Source organism: Anabrus simplex, chromosome 2, assembly GCF_040414725.1.
Source record: "Anabrus simplex isolate iqAnaSimp1 chromosome 2, ASM4041472v1, whole genome shotgun sequence".
NCBI lineage: Eukaryota > Metazoa > Arthropoda > Insecta > Orthoptera > Tettigoniidae > Anabrus > Anabrus simplex.
In genome coordinates, this window is record NC_090266.1 from 615,629,803 (window position 1) to 615,654,086 (window position 24,284).

General features: G+C 38.7%; 1 protein-coding gene across 16 annotated transcripts in view; it reads left to right on the plus strand.

Moving 5' to 3' along the window:
- Nucleotides 1–24,284, plus strand: part of LOC136864266 (solute carrier family 41 member 1) — a 196,999-nt gene that overhangs the window by 98,277 nt on the left and 74,438 nt on the right. For all 16 annotated transcript variants that reach the window (XM_067141026.2, XM_067141024.2, XM_067141021.2 and 13 more), the window contains 2 exons: nucleotides 1,370–1,549; nucleotides 10,142–10,286. In XM_067141026.2, coding sequence (XP_066997127.1) covers nucleotides 1,370–1,549; nucleotides 10,142–10,286 — 325 coding nt within the window. The remainder of the gene's footprint in view (nucleotides 1–1,369; nucleotides 1,550–10,141; nucleotides 10,287–24,284) is intronic.

Below are 24,284 nucleotides of genomic sequence, written 5' to 3' on the forward strand. Positions count from 1 at the left end.
CAGAGTTGGCAGGTTCGATCCTGGCTCAGTCTGGTGGTATTTGAAGGTGCTCAAATACGTCAGCCTTGTGTCGGCATGTAGAAAGAACTCTTGCAGGACTAAATTCCGGCACCTTGGCATCTCCGAAAACCGTAGTAGTAGTTAAGGGACGTAAAGTCAATAACATTATTATTAAAACACTTTTGAGTGCTACTGTATGTAGAGGAAACAGATGGAAAGCAGCACGTTACCTTGTCAGCATATGTGGATAGAGTATATTTAAAAGTAACACATGGGTCCAAAATTTTTGACTGCAACATTCTTCAGTGGAGGATGGAATAAGAATAATGGTGACCATTGTTGAAAAGTACACTGCTGGAAGGTGAAGGAAGGGAGCAGATAGGCAAAACAAAGAAATGGAAAAAGGAATGGTTACCTCTTGTTAAGGCTGGATGCTTCCCTTGACCTGAGTACCAGCTGATGTATAGCTTCCAAATCTCTAATGGTAAGAGGGTGAGAAGATGGGGGTAAGTGTTGAAGGATGTAAGCAATGAAATGATCGTCGGATGTGAAAGAGAAAAGTTTATATTGGGTGATATATACCTACTGTAATTTTAGGTGAATGGTAGAAATGTTATCTACACTCAAATACCACCAGACTGAGTTGAGATTGAACATGCCAACTTGGACTCAGAAGGCCAGTCACCCAGCCTGACCAATGGGAGAAAAGGAGGCTACATGATGACCAACTGAAAACCCCAACTTAATATATTACCTAAGTAACACTGAAAGTGAGCAAACCATTCAATCACTGTGCTTCCATTCTTGTATTATTACATTAAGCTTACCCTGTGCAAGCACTCTCTTTTGATCTTCGCAAGACTGAAGAAGATTTTTAAAAAAAGAGGCCAGCGATTGTTTATTCTTGAAATGGAATATTCAGATTTTAGCAATCCACAACATCCACATAACGTCCACACCTCATCATGTGAGTTTATAGAATGTTAATCCCTCGGGCTTACTTGCCTCAACTGGGTCAGGATCAGTTGCATTATCATCTTCGTATTATTGCCCAAAAGTTTTTAATAAACTATAAACATTTTTGTTCATGCTTCAGACTTCCTGGCTTATAAACATGCACACTATTAAAGTGTCTCATTTTGTTGCTATAGTTGACCTATCTTACCTTTGTAAATAGTGCATGTAAGACTGGTAGTTGATTGTTATGTGGCATGAAGCATTATTGGTTTTTGCTTACGCTATTTGCTGAAATGCTGGGTTTATAAGTTGTATTTCATGCAAGAGTACATTTTTCTCAATCCCATTTTGATTTAAGTAGAACCTTTAAAACAATTTATTAAACATTCAATTGTTGGTATTCTTATTTCAGCACTGGCCTGTCTATAAGTATGTATCAGAAGTGTTTATTTTGGTCCCAGCTCTGTTGGGACTTAAAGGAAACCTGGAAATGACCTTGGCTTCGAGGCTTTCAACACAGGCTAATTTAGGCAACATGGACAATACTAGAGAGCAATGGAGTCTCATAATTGGCAACCTAGCTCTTATTCAGGTATGTTTTATTTTCTGTTTCAGTTAACATTCAGAGTATTCCTTGTACTGTATGTCTTGCTCTTGACCCTCAAAAAATGACAGTGTCTAATCCTTGTATTATAACAATGCTCTCCGTTCAAGAGTTTGTAACATAGTAACAGTAGAATGCTGGGGAGAAAGGTTTGCTTCTGCCTCAATAGGAGTTGTATGAATAATACTTTAGACTTGACACATGCCATTATTATTATTATTATTATTATTATTATTATTATTATTATTATTATTATTATTATTATTATTATTATTATTATTATTAAGTGTAGTAGTAGTAGTAGTAGTAGTAGTAGTAGTAGTAGTAATAATTCCATGTTGTTGTTGTTGTTGTTGCTAGCCTGGTGCAACTCTTGTAAGACAAACCCTCCAGCAAGGGTGGGCATTATTCCATGTGAATCTTAAAAACAGTCTCTAACATATTAAAAAATTAAAGGTTGAACCTTTAAAAATAGGGAGGGGGGGGGGTGTTAAGAACTACTGTATGTCTATTTTGGTTAAAACTTATGGATAATAAACATTTCTAAAAGCATGTTATAATTGATGACTAGAAATGTCTTTGTTCTTGTTCTTTTTTTGTACCCATAACATGGAACGTAGAAATGTAAACTGTCTTCTTATAGCACTGTGTTTGAACTGGAAATTCCTAGTTGCGTCTTGTATGTCGAGGCTAATGATATTTGTGGTGGAATTTAATTTCTTACCCGAGTAGGACACTGGTCACCCCTTTCGCAGTTAAAGGCGATTTAGCAACACTGTAAAATATCCTATCAGTTTTCACTACTTTAAGGCCAAGTTCATTAGATAAATCAGTACCTATAACTGCAACATCAGCACCAGTATCCAGCATAAACATTACTTCCTGTTCAGCAATTTTTATGGGTAGCTTCCAAGACTCAGAGTTCAATTCTAGTTTTGTCATTTCGCCGAGATAATCATTCTCTTCTCGTTGATACTGATTGACTTGTTGTTTTGCTTACAATACTTTATAGAACTGTCTTCCTTTGAGAAATTAAGCTCTTAGATACACAAGAAACATTTAGTACTTCGCCTTGACCTTGTCATATTTGCCACTATCGGCCTCATTGAAACCAAAGGACTTCAACAGATCTTCACTCCCGTCTCCCAAACAATATAATAGCACACTCACTTATTACTCCTCTGCCTTTCACTTCAATCCGGACAAAACTCTAAAACCTTCAAACCTTCTAATCAATAAAGGCCAATCTGATGGTTCATTAAAGTTAAATACCTCTGTAGGGAAGACTTGATAACAACTGGTAGCTTCCATTTGATGAGTAGTGGTATTTTTCATTTGATTGAATAGGCCAGACAATATCAGTATCACAAAAGCACTCGCAAAACATCTGTCACCATGTAATTTTGGATGTAAGGTGTTAATAAGCTATCATCTCTCAACATAATTGGTTCATTGCGTACTACACATAACCCAACAACCACAAAACATACTGCACACAACCATACTACTCCGATATTTGCTCGATATCTTGATAAAAGAGGTTACATAACGAACAAGAGTTTGCTATTAAACTGTGATTGCTAATACAATACTACTCATTTGCTCTTACAAAGTCATGTACTTACTTGAATCAGGGGTTGCTGGAACTGCCTCTCTTTGATTTCCACATATTTTTGACATATAGTATTGAAATAATTGTTTATTACCTATCTAATTTTGTTGTTGAGAAATTTAATTAATCCCATTATGAATGTTATTCTTCTATTCATCTTAGGTGCACAAATTTTCCCTGTACATTTATAATTTAATGTTCCACAGAGATAATAAACACAGAATGTGAGGTTGGAGGATCAAACAGGCCATGTGTGGTTACTGGTATTCTAATTGTCAAACATACCTTAAATTACTTGGAGAGAAATGTTACCGTATGTGCCATAACCGAGTCTGGGCGGGAAAAAAATGCAACGTTGTTTTCTTACAGTTGATCCAGCAGGAAAAGGTTCCATAATCATTTGCATATGCTTATCCTTCACTATTTGTTTTCTTAAAAGAATGAAGAAAATTATTGGGCCTGTTATTCTCATGCCGCAACTGTACACTGTACTTTTTATTTTTTTGGTCATGAAGAAGTTTCTCATGGAATAGATTAGGATTTTTGTAGTTCCATTATTGGCAGTTGTACAAATAAACATATCTATATAAGCAGAATGAAGATTTGTCAGAAAAGAGGATGTGATTTGGATGAAATTTATTACTTGTTATGAATTTCTCCATCATGCGTGAGTGAAAACCTATTCATATAATCTACTTCTGGCTACAGGATCACCAGTGCTCACACAAAATTACTATTCCCTTTTATAACAAAAGATAACCATCATCATAGTCATACATGTAACCTCACATTCACCCAGTATACGGTAACTTCTCAAGTATAAGGTAGTTTCGCTGGGTTCACCTTTCGCATGTGAAAATTTTTGCAATCACTAAAATCGTTCAGAGACCGCACTAAAGTCTAGGGGTTCAAGTCTGATCCATGACAGAATTTGGAAATTACACTGTTTGGAGAGGTCTGAGTCCTAGCATTGACAAGGGCTATCCTGATTTTGTATTGTCCCGAATTTCTTTTCTCACATTCACTCCAGAAAGAATGCTACAATAATATGTGTACAGTTTCATGTTGCATCTAACACAATCCTAGGCTTATTACACACACTTCCTGAGAAACTTGTAAGAAATTGAAGACTGAAGTTGCTTGAAGCCCTGTAACAGAATTAGCACTGAGAATTGATCATAAAATTAGTTTGCAACTAATTTGTTACTTTGTAGAGTTGCAGTGACAGATTAATGAGGCTGCTTACAGAAAGTCATGAGAACAAGTATGGATGTCTTGGACCTTTCACTAATGTGAAGTATTGAAACTGTGAAGTAAATGTTGATGATGATTGTTTTTCAGTCCTCCAACTATTTTTTCAGTTTTCAGAGACTTCTTTAGTAAAAGACTGTGCCTTCTTCACTGTGTTTGTTTGTTAAGCTGTGATGATGTGATAATGAATGTACAAGCATACACAAGTTGATTCAATGTCAGTTGTGCAGAGTGGCCCACCACGCAACACTCCCAGCCCTCTCGCTTCAACAGCCCAGTCCGCCCACTGCCTTTCCTTTCCTAGTGCGGCTGCTTCCCAGCCTGTAGCATTGGACTTTTCAGCCCTCCGAACTCAGTAGGCTGACATAAGCTTGATTGACTCTTCCAGCTTTACATCACATTCTCTGCCAAAGCACTTTTATGCGGATCATTCTCTGTGCGCATTGCCTTATACTCACTGGTGCTTTTTCCTAGTGAAACATTTTAAAATATGGTGATCTGGGGTTGAAATTAACCCTCGTTCCTGCACTCTAATCATAATACAGTGGAACCTTGGATTGCGAGCATAATTTGTTCCGACAACATGCTTGTAATCCAAAGCGCTCGAATATCAAAGCAAGTTTTCCCATAAGAAACAATTGAAACACAGATGATTCATCCACAGCACAAAAATATTTATTCCCATACCATTTCTGGTACAAAATATAACTTAAAACAAATTAAACTGCACTTTACCTTACAATAGTATCATTGTTGGTGTGAGGGAGACAAGAGATGACATGAGAAGAGTTACTATGTAGCACGAATTTCACTTACAGAATCACTGCTATCTGTTGGCTCCCTGGAATTGTTTCCTTTTCATGCAACTTTAACGAGGAACCTGTCGAATGACTGTTGCATTTGCCTCCTTTTGAGGATTTCATGAAAATGTGACATTGCATTATCATTTAACTGATTCATCGCTCGCACTGCTACAACCTTATTCAGGTGGTGTTTTTCTACAAAATTTTGCACTGTTTCCCATATTTTGCACATTTCCCGAATCTCAGTTGAAGTGAGAGATTACATTGACTTTTCCTCTTCCTCTTCCCCGCGCGAGATCTCCTCCATAACCTCCTGTTGTTCGCGATACAGGTCCATCAGTTCGTTGGAGGACAGTTCCTTGGTATGTTCTTCCACCAGCTCTCGAATGTCCACGACATTCACCTCCAACCCCATAGTCTTCCCTAAGGACACGATTTAATCGACAATCGGCGGCTCATTTTCACCAACAATCTCCTCAAAGTCACGTCCAAGAACACAGTCAGGCCACAGGTTTCCACAAGCGGAAGTGAGAGTTCTCTTGGCGACTCCATCTCAGGCTTTATCGATGATCTTCAAGCAGTTCACGATGGGGAAATGATTTCTCCCAAACTCTCGGATGGTAAGGTTTGTTCCTTCGGTCTCTTCGAAGCATCGCTGAAATAGTGCTTTGGTGTATAGCTTCTTGAAGTTCGAAATGACTTGCTGATCCACAGGCTGGAGTAGTGTTGGGAGGAATTCCAATTCCTCCAGTGTCGGCCTCAAGGCCTGGAGGATGAGCAGGAGCATTGTCTATAACCAGCAAGACTTTAGTGGCAGATTATTTTCTGAAAGGTATTTCTTCAATACAGGACCAAAGACCTCGTTCATCCATTCAACAAAGGCACAGTGGAGGGGAAAACCTAGGCACATCTGACGCTCGTCTTGCGGAACCTCACTCGCTTATCAAGTTACAATTTATTTAAAATATTTGCTCGTCTTGCAAAACATTCGTAGACAAAGTTACTCGCTTTCCGAGGTTTCACTGTATTAAAAAAAATAGGACTTTTATTAGGTACTATCATCAATCTAAATTTTACATAAAAGGAAGCATTTTCAGCAAGCTTTACTCATTGTGAACAAAACAAAACAAATGGAGAAAATGTATCAAAATGTGGAAATGGAAGGGTTTCATTAAAAATGCAGGGTGAAGCCGAACTCCACTGACAAACTTTCGGAGGTTGTTCAGGGATACCTTCTGAGTGTATTGGTATAAGGGACCCATCGCCTCCAGTGGCTTGTTACAGAGTAATAATGCAATTAAAATTTATTTGGTTTTGTTACCCCAATCATCCTTGTTTCTGTGAAAATACCTTCTTATAAGTGAAAGGTAAGGTAAGTGTGGATTCTGCCCGAAGGCAGGTCCGAACCTCCGCAGAGGTGTGCCAGAGCCGGAGGTTACGTGCCAGTTCTTTCCTCTCCTGCATTCTCTTACCCCTCACCAACAGTGCGTGGCAACCCATCCAGATCTCGACCACACCCAATGTTACTTAACTTCGGAGATCTCACAGGATCCGGTGTTTCAACATGGCTACGGCCGTTGGCTTGTAAGTGAAAAAGCCTGTAATATGCAGTAATCAAAACATACAATATGAAACACCCAGTAATGCAGAGCAAAGGTAGTTTAACCATACACAAGTACAACCTCCTAATTTTAAGTTAGGAAATGTTTGTAAGTGACTATCTCCCAATTTTAGGTTAGGAAATTTTCATAAAATAATTTGTAATATAAAAGTAGTGAAAATCATGTGATTTTTTAAAAGATGTATGAACTCAATATTTTAAGAAAAATTTGTAGTTAGGAAATATTGAATATGTATATCATTATATTTTCTATAAAGTTCAGTTCGGGTTAGAATCTGTACGTATGGCATAGTGGTGTAGATTGCTCAAGATTGTGCAACATGGGACACAGTACCTCTACCGGTAAAGAAGGTTGAAGTAATTTGAAAGTGTTCCAACAAGTGGCTTGGAAACCCAGGGCACAGTCGGAAAGTATGGGCTGAAGATTATAATTCACCAATGTGGATGAATGCGAGAGTTAGCTAACTTTTGTATCGGCCGCTCCATATCCAATCTGAAAGCTCCGGGTTTGAACGAGATTGAATTGACTGAGAGGCGCTTGGAGATGTGTTAGGTAAAGCGTTGCTACCAGTTGACTTATGGAGATGCTACTGCCACGTGGAACAAGACTATATATACCTGTGTGAGCGTGCCGGAGTATTCATTACAAGGCCTTTACGGAGTCATTGCCGGGCTGAGTAGCTCAGACGGTTGAGGCGCTGGCCTTCTGACCTCAACTTGGCAGGTTCAATCCTGGCTCAGTCCGGTGGTATTTGAAGGTGCTCAAGTACGTCATCCTCATGTCGGTATATTTACTGGCACGTAAAAGAACTCCTGTGGGACTACATTCCGGCACCTCGGCGTCTCCGAAAACCGTAAAAGTAGTTAGTGGGACTTAAAGCAAATAACATTATTACGGAGTCATTACTGTATGAGTTCATTATGGATGCATTACGAGGTTATTAAAAGTTCATTTTCTCTGGGAGATGCTACATTGTTTTTATTTGCTCGTTCATTCTCTGGGAGAATGCACAGTGAGTGGTGATTTATATGTGTAATTTGGAGCTAATGTGTTATTGGGCACAGAGCTGAGTATTGCTAGAGGAATTAATAGGCTAAGTGTTCATTGCTTGGTCATTCTTTCATTGATTCGACATGGCATTGGTCGTTCATCGACTCTACATTATGAAATTGTGAATAGATTCACATAGTATAGTGAGGTGACTGATATATTTCTTTTACCATGTGTAGTTATAATACGGGGTAACTTCATTCCATGGTGATGGTGTTACTTTGTTCATGTAAAGGAGCTTAAGAAATAGCGTTGGCTACTGAATGCATGATTCGAAGCAGTGTATCGATTTATTCAAGTGTCCGAGTGAATCGATTCACAAGGAACGGCGAGCTCATGGCACACGATTCAGCTTACTCCCGGCAGACAGTGCTGAGTGGCGCACTCACCGGACGTTGACGAGGAGCCGAGCTTCCGCTGCAGCGAGACATTGAATCATAGCACATCGAAAGAATCGTGAACGAGCGCGTCTCAGTGAGACACAAGATACACACACCTCCTTATCAGCTCACTGGACACTGGCGGAGAGCCGAGCTTCCGCTGCAGCGAGACATACAGTGAGCCATGGCACACCGAAAGAATCGTGAACGAGCACCGCTCAGTGAGACAGATACACACGGCTCCTTATCGACTCACTGGACACTACAATATAGGGAAAATTGAGAAGTCTCCACCTTATCAATACATTAATTTATTTACTCTAAAGTGTTAAAATCATTTAATACCGGTTTCGATCCCTGTGGGTTCATCCTCAGTTGACACACAATGAAATACTTATAAAAACATCACATGTAAAAGATTGCATCTGGTGAGACTAGTTCAATTAAATTAAATATAAAAGTTGTTAGGTTCTTAGTGAGAAAGTATTTGTATGTGTGTGGCACGTGACCACACTATGTCTAAGCTAATATACATTGTAGAGATCTTACATTTGTTCTCAATCAGTGTTTAGGATGTTACATTCAGTATAGTTGTTTCATATTGATTAAAACATTAAAAATTGCTTATAAAAGAATGTGTCTATCTTTGGTTTGAATAGCACTAATTGGTTTGAGCCTTAACGTTACATGACACCTATATTACAGAACATAGAATAAATTTCTTTTGTGTACACACTATTAATTGTGAGTCTATTATGAAGTCCTAAAATATTTTATTGTTTGAGGTATCTCACTTCATTGTATCTGTTTTTGTAAAATATCAGTAGGGTTGTTTACACTTTTTTGACATTTGTGGTATTTCACTTTTATATAATAAGTCCAATTGGAAACAAACATGAAGCTTGTTAAAATGATACCTTTTTGACTAGAAACACTTATTATATGGTACCTTATGTGTCCATTTTTGTGCGTTAGGTTTACATTTGTTGACACCAGTACTGTAAAATTACTATTATCTATGATATATGTATAAAATATGATGTGACATGACAGGCTGTTAAAAGTATATAAAATATTGATCTAATGGGATGGGACCAAATTCTTATTGGTATTGTTGTATTTTACCACTTGCGCTAGTAAAGTACATGATATATAATGTTGAGGTTAGAGCTTATGTTGTTTTTCATTCGTTATAATTTATAAATGCTACTCGTAATGAAGTTGTCTTGATTATAGACAGAAGCTGCGTGTGTTGTTACTGGGTTAAATGGTGACAGTTATAAGTTTGATTTCCATTTGAATGCCGTGCAACTAGATGGAGATTTGAGTTGCACTTTGTTGTGATGATAGCGTGGAGGCTTCTATATATTGTAGGATGTATGTATCTGCAAGCAGAAATAATGTGTGTAAGAGATAGTGTATTGTGGAGATGCGAAAAGTGAGTTGTGTGTTGTATTACTTACGTTAAATGTTGACGCTGTTTGCTCTGCGTGCCTGCCTGTCGAGATCTGTTGCGTGTTATCCTAGGACTGTAGTTCGCAGCGGGATTCGAACCCACAATCTCCTGGATGCAAGCTCAGTCAGCTCTAGCCCAGGAGGTGGGTCACTGTGCAAGACTCTTATCTCTTTATGCCTCAGCAAATGTTGTAGAAAATGTAAATTATGAATTTCCAATTCCTACAGTATTTGCAAATAGTGGTTGGAGTACATAATTGTTTAAACTTGCCTGAATTAAGGAACACCATTTTTATTTTTCTGTGAATCATCATTTTTTAAAATCAGTGTGGATTGAATGTTAACTTTGAAACTCCTTATGCATGATAATAAGTATTGCTAAATTTCATCTGTATGATTGTTAATAGTGTCAGGCCACTGTGGTAGGATTCTTGGCTTCACTGGCTGCTGTTGTGATGGGCTGGGTTCCTGATGGAGAGTTCAGCATAGCTCATGCTTTACTATTGTGTGCCAGCAGTCTTGTTACAGCTTCTATGGCAAGCTTGATACTGGGTAAGATTGATGCCACACTTACAATTTCATCATTCTCATTATTGCTGTTCCATGACTAGTAGGGAAAGAAGTAAGAATGTGACTTCAGTCTATCTCCATATTTTAAATGTAGTACATTATTGTCAACATCATTATTTTTTAGAACATAAATTTGAGGCTGAATATTTAGAAAAAGATTGGCTCAAAATTTCAGGAATCAATCTATAATATCCTGCATGTTTTCCTGCATGTTTATGTGATACAAAGTTAAGTCTTCTGATGTGTATGAACTTCATGTTCTGTGGGGAAGAATGGAGAGAACGAAAAGAGAAACAGAAAGGTGGGGGAGATTATGTGGAGAATACCCTGAACGTTGGACTGATTGTTTCGAAGTAGTATATTGTCTGACTAATGCCGAATTTTCTACAAAGTACCAGAATCCTAAAATTGATCGTATGAAGCATTTTTATTTTTGATGAAATTCTTATTTTACTTGGGTTCAGTTATTTGGAAATGTAATCAAATGAGCTTATTCTAAATCCCCAAGTTCACCGGGCGAGTTTGCCGTGTGGTTAGGGGCGCGCAGCTGTGAGCTTGCATCCGGGAGATAGTAGGTTTGAATCCCACTGTCGGCAGCCCGGAAGATGGTTTTCCGTGGTTTTCACACCAGGCATATGCTGGGGCTGTACCTTAATTAAGGCCATGGTCGCTTCCTTCCTACTCCTAGCCCTTTCCTATCCCATCGTCGCCATAAGACCTATCTGTGTTGGTGCGACGTAAAGCCACTAGCTAAATCCCCAAGTTCAAGATGACCCCTCCCCAGTTTATATCCTGTCGTTTGCAAAATTCACTATTTACCATTAGCTATTATTAAACACTTTCAGTACAGTACTGTTGTGGAAATTTTAGAATTTCTGGGATGTTTGCAGCATGTTTAATGTTAAAAATGAACATATTTAGTATGTTTTTTTTACATCGAAAAAGACCCCCTCTTTTATACTATTGTTATTTTTATCAGTTTACATCAAATACTAACTTTGAAATTCCATATATATTTTGACAAGTATTGCTAAATTTGATCTGTATGATTGTCGATAGTGTCAGGCCACGGTGGTAGGATTCTTGGCTTTACTGGTTGGCATTGTAATGGGCTGAGTTCCTGATGGAGAGTTCAGTATAGCTGTTGCATGACTGCTGTGTACCAGGAGTCTTTTTGCAGCAAAGGTATTTTAGCAGTCTTATGAAATAAAATAAAAAATGAACTAATTGGCTAGAGAATTTTACTATCATTAGCACTAAAATTAGTAATAGTATGACATCAGCTACTGTGCCCAGCTATTTTGACATTATTTAAGCTGCCTGAATATCAGTTTCACTGTTGCATTTTACTTCACCAGATAACAGAGCTGGGATTCTATTGGGCAACTTACTGCTAATTTTGAAGTAAGATTTTCAAGTAAACACCAAATATATCACTGGAAATCTTTACTACATTGACAATATACAATGTGGAGAGCCAAATGGACATTTTTCCACCCTTCAAAAATCTGATCCCTCTGCCAGGTTTGAACATGCAATCTTGTGATCCACAGGCTGACTGTTTTCCACTGATCCACAGAGGGAGCTACAGCTAACATTGACATCATGTGGACATTCCCTAAGTTCCTCCCAGATTAAGTATTCATCTGTAACCTTAAGGGCATTTCACACGTATGTTAAACCCTGCTATAACAGGTATTCTTCAGATGTGATATCTTGCTTGTTTGGTCCTCTGCCCATGAATGTTATCGAAGATTTCTATAGTTCATCCATGGGAGTCAACACATCACTTCCTTGAGCAATCAATTACTACAGAGCTGCATAAGATGGTCTTGTAAAGGCTTGTTAACAACTGCATCCGGCACCTCTAGTTGGGATGTCATACCTTTAGGAATAATCATGAGATGGGTATTTGCATTTAATATCTCGCACTTCACTTTAGTGTTGAGGTGATCAGTTTTGAATGCATTAAATATCAACATACTGTGTCTAATTTGGGTACCAGGCTTTCTGTTCTGCAGGTTGTTTACTCAGTCAATGATAAAGTAATTGGATATTCAGTCATTTTCTTAGCATCATGGCCCTGTTGAGAGCTTCTATTTGGGCCTTGTTTTTCTCATAAATCAATCAATCAATCAATCAATCAATCAGTCAGTCAATCAATCAGTCATCAATGATCTGCATTTAGGGCTATCTCCTGGGCGGCAGCTTCCCTATCAGTTGTTTACCTAGCTTTTTCTTAAACGTTTTCAAAGAAATTGGAAATGTATTGAGCATTTCCCTTGACAATTCATTCTAATCCTTTATTCCTCATCCTGTAATGAATATTTGCCCCAATTTGTCCTCTTGAATCCCAAATTTTTCGTATTATGATCTTTCTTACTTTTAAAAGCTCCACTGAAGCTTATTCGTCTACTGTCATTCCACACCTTCTCTCCACTGACAGCTCAAAAGTACTACATAGTCATGCATCTCATCTCCTTACTCCCAAGTCTTCTCCGCCCAAAATTTGCAACATTTTTGTAACATTACTCCTTTGTCCCCTGCTATCGGGACATTATCTTTCTATCCAACTACCTTTAAATACTGCTGACTATATACTTCTCCATTCCTTAAATCCTCGCATATATACTCCCCTTGTTTATTGATGATCCCTGAATTGACCTTCCTGGAACCCCTCTCTGCCTTAAAGTATCTACTTTATACATCTTTCCATTGCTCCCAAAAATTCATACAGTTGCCAATTATGTTTGCCATCATGTTATCCTTAGCTGATTTTTGCATTAAATTTGATTTCCTGGTAAGCTCCTTCAGTGTCTCATTACTCCTGCTACCATTCCTATCTCTCTTTCTTTTTAATCTGCACCTCTTTCTTAATCAAATCAAATATCAATCAAATATCGCTACTGATCTGCATTTAGGGCAGTCGCCCAGGTGGCAGATTCCCTATCTGTTGTTTTCCTAGCCTTTTCTTAAATGATTCCTATAAACGAATATTTGCCCCAATTTGTCCTCTTTGAATTCCAACTTTATCTTCATATTGTGATCTTTCCTACTTTTAAAGACACCATCCAAACTTATTCGTCTACTGATGTCCTCCCACGCCATCTCTCCACTGACAGCTCGGAACATACCACTTAGTCAAGCTGCTAGTCTTTTCTCTCCCAAGTCTTCCCAGCCCAAACTTTGCAACATTTTTGTAACGCTACTCTTTTGTCGGAAATCGCCCAGAACAAATCGAGCTGCTTTTCTTTAGATTTTTTCCAGTTCCTGAATCAAGTAATCTTGGTAAGGGTCCCATACACTGGAACCATACTCATGTTGAGGTCTCACCAGAGACAAATATGCTCTCTCCTTTACATCCTTACTACAACCCCTAAATACTCTCATAACCATGTGCAGAGATCTGTACCCTTTATTTACAATCATATTTATGTGATTACCCCAATGAAGATCTTTCCTTATATTTATACCTAGGTATTTACAATGATCCCCAAAGGGAACTTTCACCCCATCAATGCAGTAATTAAAACTGAGAGGACTTTTCCTATTTGTGAAACTCACAACCTGACTTTTATCCCCATTTATCATCATACTATTGCCTACTGTCCATCTCACAACATTATCGAGGTCATTTTGCAGTTGCTCACAATCTTGTAACTCTGTACAGAATAACATCATCTGCAAAAAGCCTTATTTCTGATCCCACTTCTTTACACATCATTGATATATATAAGAAAACATAAAGGTCCAATAATACTGCCTTGAGTAATTCTCCTCTTAATTTTTACAGGGACAGATAAAGCTTCACCTACTCTAATTCTCTGAGTTCTATTTTCTAGAAACAGAGCCACCCATTCAGTCACTCTTTTGTCAAGTCCAATTGCACTCATTTTTGTCAGTAGTCTCCCATGATCTACCCTATCAAATGCCTTAGATAAGTCAATCGCAATACAGTCCAATTGACCTCCTCAATCCAGGATATCTGCTATATCTTGCTAGAATCCTACAAGTTGGGCTGCAGTAGAACAACCTTTCCTAAACCCAAACTGCCTTCTGTCAAACCATTTATTAATTTTGCAAACATGTCTTATATAATCGGAAAGAATGCTTTCCCAAAGCTTACATACAATGCATGTCAAACTGACTGGCCTGTAATTTTCAGCTTTATGCCTATCACCCTTTATATACAGGGGTCACTATAGCAACTCTCCATTCATTTGGTAAAGTTCCTTCATGCAAACAAAAATCAAACAAGTACTTCAGATATGGTACTATATCCCAACCCATTGTCTTTAATATATCGCCCAAAACCTTATCAATTCCAGCTGCTTTTCTAGTTTTCAACTTTTGTATCTTACTGTAAATGTCATTGCTGTCATAGGTAAATTTTAATACTTCTTTAGTACTAGTCACCTCCTCTATCTGGACATTGTCCTTGTAACCAACAATCTTTACATACTGCTGACTGAATACTTCTGCCTTTTGAAGATCCTCGCATACACACTCACCTTGTTCATTAATTATTCCTGGAATGTCCTTCTTGGAACCTGTTTCTGCCTACATACTCTTCCATTTTTCACTAAAATTAGTGTGGCCACCAATTATGCTTGCCATCATGTTATCCTTAGCTGACTTCTTTGCTAGATTCAATTTCCTAGTAAGTTCCTTCAATTTCTCCTTACTTCCACAGCCATTTCTAACTCTATTTCTTTCCAACCTGCACCTCCTTCTTAGTCTCTTTATTTCCGTGTTATAATGTAGTGGATTTTTACCATTCCTTACCACCTTTAAAGGTACAAACCTATTTTCACATTCCTCAACAATTGCTTTAAACCCGTCCCAGAGTCTGTTTACATTTTTATTTACCGTTTTCCACCTATTATAGTTGCTTATTAAAAACTCCCTCATGCCTGTTTTATTAGCCATGTGGTACTGCCTAACAGTCCTAATTTTAATCTCTTCCTTTCTTTCACATTTATTTTTAATTACCACAAAATCAGCTTCGTGATCACTAATACCATCTATTACTTCGGTTTCTCTCTAGAGCTCATCTGGTTTTACCAGCACCACATCCAGAATATTCTTCCCTCTAGTTGGTTCCATCACTTTCTGAATCAGGTGCCCTTCCTATATTAACTTATTTGCCATTTGTTGGTCATGCTTCCTGTCGTTCGCATTACCTTCCCAATTGACATTTGGTAAATTGAGATCACCTGCTACGATCTCGTTCCTTTGCTTATCGTTTCCCACATAGCTGATTATCTTATCAAATAATTCTGAATCAGCATCTGCGCTACCCTTTCCTGGTCTGTACACTGCAAAGACATCTAGTTGCCTATTATCTTTAGAAATGAGCCTTACCCCTAGAATTTCGTGCTTGTCATCTTTAACTGTTTCGTAGCTTACAAATTCTTCTTTCATGAGAATGAATACTCCCCCTCCTACCTTTCCTATCGTATCTCTACGATACACCCTCCAGTTCCGTGAGAAAATTTCTGCATCCATTAAATCATTTCTCAGCCATGATTCAACTCCTATTACAATATCTGGTAAGTATATATCTATTAAATTACTTAATTATATTCCTTTCTTTACAATACTTCTACAGTTGAGAACTAACAGTTTTATGTCATCCCTACTTGATTTTCAGTTCCCTGTTCCCTTAACACTGCTGCCTAGCACACCCTGTTTCCCTGAATGTACCTCCCTATTACCCTTCTAAACAAATTTCCTAACTTATATGTACCACTCCGGTTTAAGTGAAGGCCATCTGAGTGCAGATCCCTATCTCCTACCCATCCATTAGGATCTAGAAATTTAACTCCCAGTTTCCCACATACCCACTCCATAGTCTCATTTAAATCCCCAATCACCTTCCAGTCAGTATCCCTCCTACACAGTATTCCACTGATAACAATCTCCGCTTCCTTCATCCGTGCTGCATTTACCAGATCCCACACATCCCCAACTATGTTGGTAGGCCTACTTATACCTGCTTGTCTTACGTTGTTAGTACCAACGTGAAACACTACCACCTTCTCCTTTCCCTCCTCCTTCTCTTCTACTTTCTTCAACATCTGCATTAACCTAATTCCTGGATAACACTCTACCCTGGTACCCTTTCCTCCACACACTTTCCCAACATGTCCCAACATCTCTTTATTTCCCTGTTTTCATGGGTCCTATGATTCCTTACCACTTTTAAAGGTACATACATGTTTTCACACTCATTACAATTGCTTTAAAACCATCTGATAGGCTGCTTATATTTTAATTAACCATTTTCCATTGATTTGCTTTTAATGTAAGATGAACCCCCGTTTTCAAAACCAATATCTGAGAAAAGACAATGTCTTTTATTTCAAGATAACAATGGTTATTTTATATGTATACATTTTAGATAACTGTTCATTGTTTTTATCTGTGATAACAGTATACTGTAAGTTTTTAATCACGGAAATGCCTTGGGAGATACAGAAGCCTCTGAGAGAGACAGTAAATGAAAAAGAAGAGAGTGTGACAAAAACAGTGTTTATATTGAGTGTCAGCTTGTAACAACATATACATTGATGAGAGGTTTACCAACTTTTGTTTTGTAGATGCAGATGTACATTAGGTTAGGTATTTTCCTCCAAGAATGTAATACGGTTTAAAAACTGCTCTTACCAGAAGATTTTGTATTGGGGGATCCAGGTGGCAATATACACTCATGTTCATAAAAAACAGAACAACTTGAGAGACTAGAGATAGGAAGTTCATTAGTATATTAGGACATGTTCATTAGTATGTTCTGCAGAAATGATTAGCATTTCATTCACCTAGGTTCGGCATGTGTCCTTTTGCGTAGTAGGCACTGGCTCCTCCATGGGCACTAGGTGGTGATCGGCCGGGCCAGGGCAACAGTCTGACATCCTGTGACAACAAGAAGGCACGTGTTCATGCAGCAACATGTGGTTGCACATTGTCCTGCTGAAATATGGCATCTGGGGTGTCTTGCAGAAAGCGTACAGCTACTGGTTGCAGTGCCCTGGACACACACCGGCTTTGATTTGTGGTTGTATCCAATAGCACCCCACACCATAAGGCCTTGAGTTGGCGCTGTATGTTTTGTGCAAATGCAGTCTATGTGATGCCTCTCCCCCTGTCTGCGGCGAATTAAAATGTGGCTATCATTTTCAAGCAAAGAGAACCTGGATTCGTCTAAAAACACTATCTGCTGCCATTCCTGTCCCAAGTGATGTCGTTCCATACACCATTGCAGTCTAGTATGTTTATGCACATTAGTCAAAGGTAGGCGAAGAAGTGGACGACGCGCCGGTACCTCAGTTACAAGATATTACCCCAGACCGTAATAAGCGGCGACGGACTGTCACTCCTGATAGTGTAAGATGTGTTACACTGTTCCACTCTTGCGCCAGAGCCGAAGAAGATACAGATCTGTCCTGCAAAGCCATTCGGGGGGGGGTGTCAATCTTCTCGTGGGGTGGTCTGGGTTGTGTGACCAGACCCATCTCGTCATGTTCTACGGCCTTCTGTAGACCATTCTGTACACACCCGTTGCACTGCTGACACAATTCGTCCCACTCTTGCCCGGTTTCTGGAATGGTGAGATATCTATCCGATAGCTATTGCTTTGTTACAGCTGTCGACTCGATAAATCTTCGCTCCGTTGCACAATGTAATAGCTGCTAACTTATCGAACTGTCAACTATTGGCCTATTGATCAAGTTTCATTAATACACACTAGATGCCACCCCTCGTACTGCTTTGCTTTTATGCATTAGATTTGTTCCCTAGATTGCCAGGCGCATGCGCACAAGTAATGCATCGCATTTGAGCTTTCTGTGCAGCTCCCATTATCACCTCTGTGCCATGCAGCGAGAAATTTGTATTCGACTAGTTCTTCCAGGCATGGGTGACAGTTTTGTAGTGTTTAAGGACTGTCAGAAGAATTTGACATTGTTTGAGGATTTCTAATGAAATACACACACCAGTAGCACGTGCCACGGGCGATCCTGTTTGCACTGAGCCTTATAAGTATACCGTACCGGTGTCTCTTTCCTGTTATTCCAAAATATGAACATTGTTTGACCACAATATAACTATATATATCGGGTAATTAACACAATTATATAACCTGTTAGTTCCTTGTAATGTAATATCGTTAATTAAAAACAATCCCACGATAAAAGTATATGCACACTGTGAATGCAAGTATGCCTGCTTCGATAAATGTGTAATTATCTCTAATACTCAGTTACTGGTACCTGTTCTTTTATGAACATGAATGCAGTCACAGATACAAATATGATAAAGGGTATCATAATTAATATTTGATCAACAGGGTACAAATGAAAATTATTTGTCACAGGACGCAAGTTGTCGCCTGTAACCTCTACCAGACCTATGCCAGTATATTTGTTTAGCCTCACTCTGTCTTTGAATTTAATTTTCACTATACTTCATTAGAACATTAGGCCGACGATGATATAATTGTGGTCGTTCTACAATGTTGACCCTTTCTACAATTCCTTCGTCGGAAGAAGATGAGAAAGCCATAGAAAATTTTAACAAACACAATGTTAGTTGCTGATACTGAAGTACTGCGCACACGTTATCAAGTTAACAAATAGATATCTCCTGTTCAGGGCCGTCTAAGTTAGCAGGAGATTTATCGAATCGGTAGATGTATCTTACGTTCATGCAACGCCAAAACACGAGTTAACCATTCGATACCGCTATAGGTTCGATATCTCACGTTCCAGAAACCGGGCATCAAACAGCAATTTTCCGCATGGATGCATCACTTTCTCTCATGTCAATGAAAAAAAAATGAAATGGCATATGGCTTTTAGTGCCGGGAGTGTCCGAGGACATGTTCGGCTCGCCAGGTGCAGGTCTTTTAATTTGACGCCTATAGGCGACCTGCACATCATCATGAGGATGAAATGACAATGAAGACGACGCATACACCCAGCCCCTGTGCCAGCAAAATTTACCAATGATGGTTAAAATTTCCACCCCTGCCAGGAATCGAACCTGGGACCTCAGTGACCAAAGGCCAGCACGCTAACATTTAGTCCTGGAGCACTCGTGCCTATAATGTGCCCTCTTTCAAACTCTCTCATTTGACAGTATGGTTTCCGCATAAGTCTGCGAGACATCCTGCACGTCTGCTCAAGTGACACTGTTCCATTATGTTTGGTTTATAGCGACAACGAGAGCCGCAGGCACATTTTATCAGTCGGTGGTGGTGCATTGAGATATTGATGTGGACCTTGAACCTGAAGGCCGACATGGTTCAAATGCTAATCGTTTCTGCAGAACATACTGATGCACATGTCCTGTGAATATGAACTTCCTATCTCTAGTATTTCAAGGCGTTCTGGTTTTTAAGGACCTGAATGTATTACTAACCGTGTGGTTAGGGGCGCGCAGCTGTGAGCTTTCATTTGGAAGCTAGTGGGTTTGAACTCCACTGTTGATAGAACTGGAGATGTTTTTCCATGGTTTTCCATTTTCACTCCAAACAACTGCTTGGGCTGTATGGCCTTAATTAAGGCCACGGCCGCTTCCTTCCCACTCCTAGCCCTTTCTATCCAGTTATCGTTATTATTAGCCCTATCTGTGTCAGTGCGATGTAAAGCAAGTTGTAAAAAAATATATATATACACACATACATATTGCTACACTGTAATTTTTCTCACCCATAAATGCTGGTAGTGAAGTGAACATTTTTTTTCTTTGTGGTAGACCTTCATTTAACGCAGCTGTAGCAGTGCCATTGGGTGGTTGTGCGAATTGAATTAGTGTTTGAACATAAGGAAGATGGAAATTTGATCGTTCTGTCCACCTCTTATTCCTTCCATATTAGTTAATACAGATTTCAGTATCTTTTTTATATATTTATCTATATTAAAAAAAAAAATTATGATATAGCAGGTGCGTGAGAAGAGGTTTATTCAGATGAAAGACAGTTGTCTTTTGAAGATAAAATTTTTAGATTGGGCCATTTCTTCAAGAAAGTTCTTGATGAGAGAAATGTGAAATCAGAGGATAGTGTAGGAACAAAAGAAGCAAGCAATTACAATGATACGGAAGATTAGGATAGGAAGTTAACTGATAGTTTTCAGACTGTAAGCATTAGTTGAGTGTTTTGGATACATGATAGACATGTTAATAGAAAGGGCTCCATCACTGTGATGAGTACTAATTACTGTATGTTGAGCAGTGGCGAAACTACTTGGAGTCATTTGAGGCAATGTCTCTGTCTCTGTAGATAAATTTTTGTTTATAGAGACCATATCGTTGCTCTACTGCAACATAAAAGCACAGCTGATGTAATTCTGTGCAATACTGAAATTAGAAAAACCACTGTATCCTAAAGGTCCTGCGATCAGAATATACAGTATCATCTTGCGTTGTAAAATGTCGCAAAATAAATAACGAGATAAATGTAGAGGACAGGACATTCCAAAAGCTCAAAATGTTAACATATGCAGTTCTTGACACCTTAATTATGCAAATGGAAATACGGTTTGGTGATTTTGAAAGCATCCAGTTTGAGTTGTTGGATCCAACTCAGTTCATAGTTTACAAAGAGAGCTTCCCTGCTAAACATTTACCGCTGTTTTAATAGGAAAAGACTAGAAAGTGAATTGAGTAAGATTTATTTCGATATAGAAAAACATTTGTCCCCTAAAACTTTTACATTCCAATGACCTCGAACCAGTGTATGTGTAAATGTCTTCTTCCTCTTCTTCTTCTTATTATTATTATTTATTGCTCTTTGTTTTACGTCGCACCGACACAGATAGGTCTTATGGCGACGATGGGACAGGAAAGGCCAAGGAATGGGAAGGAAGCAGCCGTGGCCTTAATTAAGGTAAATTTGCCTGGTGTGAAAGTGGGAAACCATGGAAAACCATCTTCAGGGCTGCCGACAGTGGGGTTCGAACCCACTATCTCCCGGATGCGAGCTCACAGCTGCGCGCTTCTAACCGCACGGCCAACTCGCCCGGTTGTGGAAATGTCAAAATTGATTCCTTTAATATTAACATTTCCTGTGACCACTGAAGGGAGTATGAGCACTCTGAACAGGATAAAAACATACTTGCATAATTCAATGAACAATGAAAGACTCGGCAGTCTTCGTACCATTTCTATCGAGAAAATGCTTGTGAAGAAATTGGTGAGTGATCAAGTATTGAAGGACTGAGTGATTGACCATTTTGCAACCAAGACAACTCGACGTTTGGAACTACTGTACAAGAAACTTTAAGGTAATATGTACTGCCTACCCATTAATTAACTAATAGCTTCACCACTGATGTTGAGTAGTTTGTCATCGGTAGTGGTGGTACATTTTCAGTGACCATCAAGCTTAACAGTGTTGTCAGCACAAGGGGTGTGATGGGCATGTGCGTAACAAGTAGTATGCAGATTTCTAGGTCCTAAAAATGTGCAAAATAGACAGGTACTGAAGACTTTTAAAAGGGGGTGCCCAGCCAAGTCACTGAAGACTTGCTCTGTTCACCCAGAAGGACATGGGTTCATCTCCCAGTCAGGAAGTTGTAAAGTTCAGAAACAAGACTTCCACTGTTGGCTACCTTGAGGTTCAGTCAGCATACACCCAGAAATGAGTAAAAGATTTTCCTGGAGACAAAGGCAGCCTGGTATAGAGTTAACTGCTCTTTCCCGTCTGGTGCCAAGGTAATGGAAAGTGGAAACCTTTACCCTGCACTCCTCAAAGAGGTTTTGTGGCCTGTAGGGAGAGGGCTTTACTTCATTTTTTTACAGATGACCTTAAAAATGCATACATATTATCTAAAAATATTAATATGATCTTATATTTTTAGTCATATATTTAGTAATTTATTATACTAATTAGTAATCATATTTCAAGTTAAAATTTTTATCAATGGAATCTTTCAATGAATTAATAATTTTAACCACTATATTTGAAATATTAAATGCATTCTCTTAATGAATTTAGAATTTCACTAGTCACCAAAAGGGTGTAGTTTCTGATTCTGTAACAGAAACAGACAGGGTGGAAAGATGTTCTTCTTACTGAACATTATGAGCAATGATGAAAACATTTATACCGTACCTTTACTGACAAATATATTGCACTGAATAATGATTAAATTCTTGTCGGCACATGTTGAGGGTGCTTGGAAACTGCACTCAGAGTGGAACTTTGAGGAACATTTTCTTTGTCCTCCATTTCATCTCCTGGGAAGATGCATTGCACTTCTACACCGTGTGCAAAACATTTTCATATGAGAGTTGAAGCCCTTTGGCTGCCTTTGACATATATCTAGCAATGTTGGTGATGAATGGGACAATATTTATTCCACTTATGCAATCTAGTCACGATAACTTCATGGCCGTATCAATGATCACAGACACAATACTGCCAGACTGAGTGGCTCAGGCAGTTCAGGTGGCTTTCTATACCCAAGCTGACAGGTTTGATCTTGGCTCTGTTCGGCGGTATTTGAAGGTGCTCAAACACGTCAGTCCCATGTCAGCACATACAGGCACTCGTGGGACAAAATTCCAGCACCTCGGCATATCTGGAAGCCAAAAAATATAGTTAGGGTTACGTAAAACTATTCTTATTATTATTATTATTAATATTTATTGGTCACATAGCATTCGGGATATACTGGGTTTGAACCCCACTGTCGGCAGTCCTGAAGATGGATTTCTGTGGTTTCCTATTTTCAAACCAGACAAATGCTGGGTATGTACCTTAATTAAGTCCAAGGTCACTGCCTTCCCACTCCCAGACCTTTCCGATCCCATTGTCTACCATAAGACCTATCTGTGTCTGTGCAACATAAAGCAAATTGTAAAATATATATATATATATATATATATATATAAAATAATAAGAAGACGCACACTTCCAACGTTTCACTCTTCAACAATGTTGTTATACAGTATATACAAATGTTCATTGCCTGAAACCCTCTGTCAGTTTTCAGAACAGTATTTCCCCATCAGCTCTAAACAGGTGCTCCCAACACCCTTCGACAAAAGACCCTGCTTTCATTCTTGCAGTTGAAGGCAGACTGAAGTCTGTGTACATGGTTGCTATTAGAACAGATGCCATAAGTGTTCCAGGGCTTGGACCCTTTCTCCTCTCTTGCGCATTCATTAACTAATTGAAACTAGAATTCTTTGAAATCCATAGAACCTATTGTGTGCTTAGCTTGACAGTTTTTCACATACAAGCTGTTGAAACTTCTCTCTAAACACGACCGACTGGATCCTTCACTGTGCTCCTTATACTAGCCTTGACAATAGCTTGTGAAGTCTGGCATAAAGCTGTAATTGGAAAGTTTCACCATAATGCCGCCAGAGCGCTGGCCTCCTAAGTCACTGACAGGAAGCTGTATACTGCAAATTACCGCATTCCCAATCTTATTTATATTATTTTGCTGTCGTGAATGTTGGCAATGTGTTCACAATGAGGTGTTTGTTGGCTTGATATTGAGAGGTGATAGTTATGCGCTAATCAGTGGTGATTTGATTTTTTAAATTGTGTTTACAAATCTTGAAATATGTGATACTATTGTGCGCCTTTTTTACTTTGAACAGAAATCTTCTGCAAACGAGAACAGGTATAATGAGTGACTCAAATTGATTTTAATTTATGTGCTAATTCGTTTAGTGATTTGCTTTCCTTTAACTGTGTTTGGAAATATTCGAATATATATTGCTGTTTGCCTTTTTGTACTTCAAACAGGAAAAAAGAGCAAAGGGACACTATCATTTCATGAATCCTCTGTAGACCAGGACAAAACTACAGAGTGGCTCAAAGCAGTTAGCACTTTCATCTTAGTTTTCCATTTCTATTTCGGTATTTATCTTCTTTCTTTCTTTCTTTCTTTCTTTCTTTCTTTCTTTCTTTCTTAATCTATTTACCTCTCCAGGGTTGGTTTTCACCTCGGACTCAATGAGGGA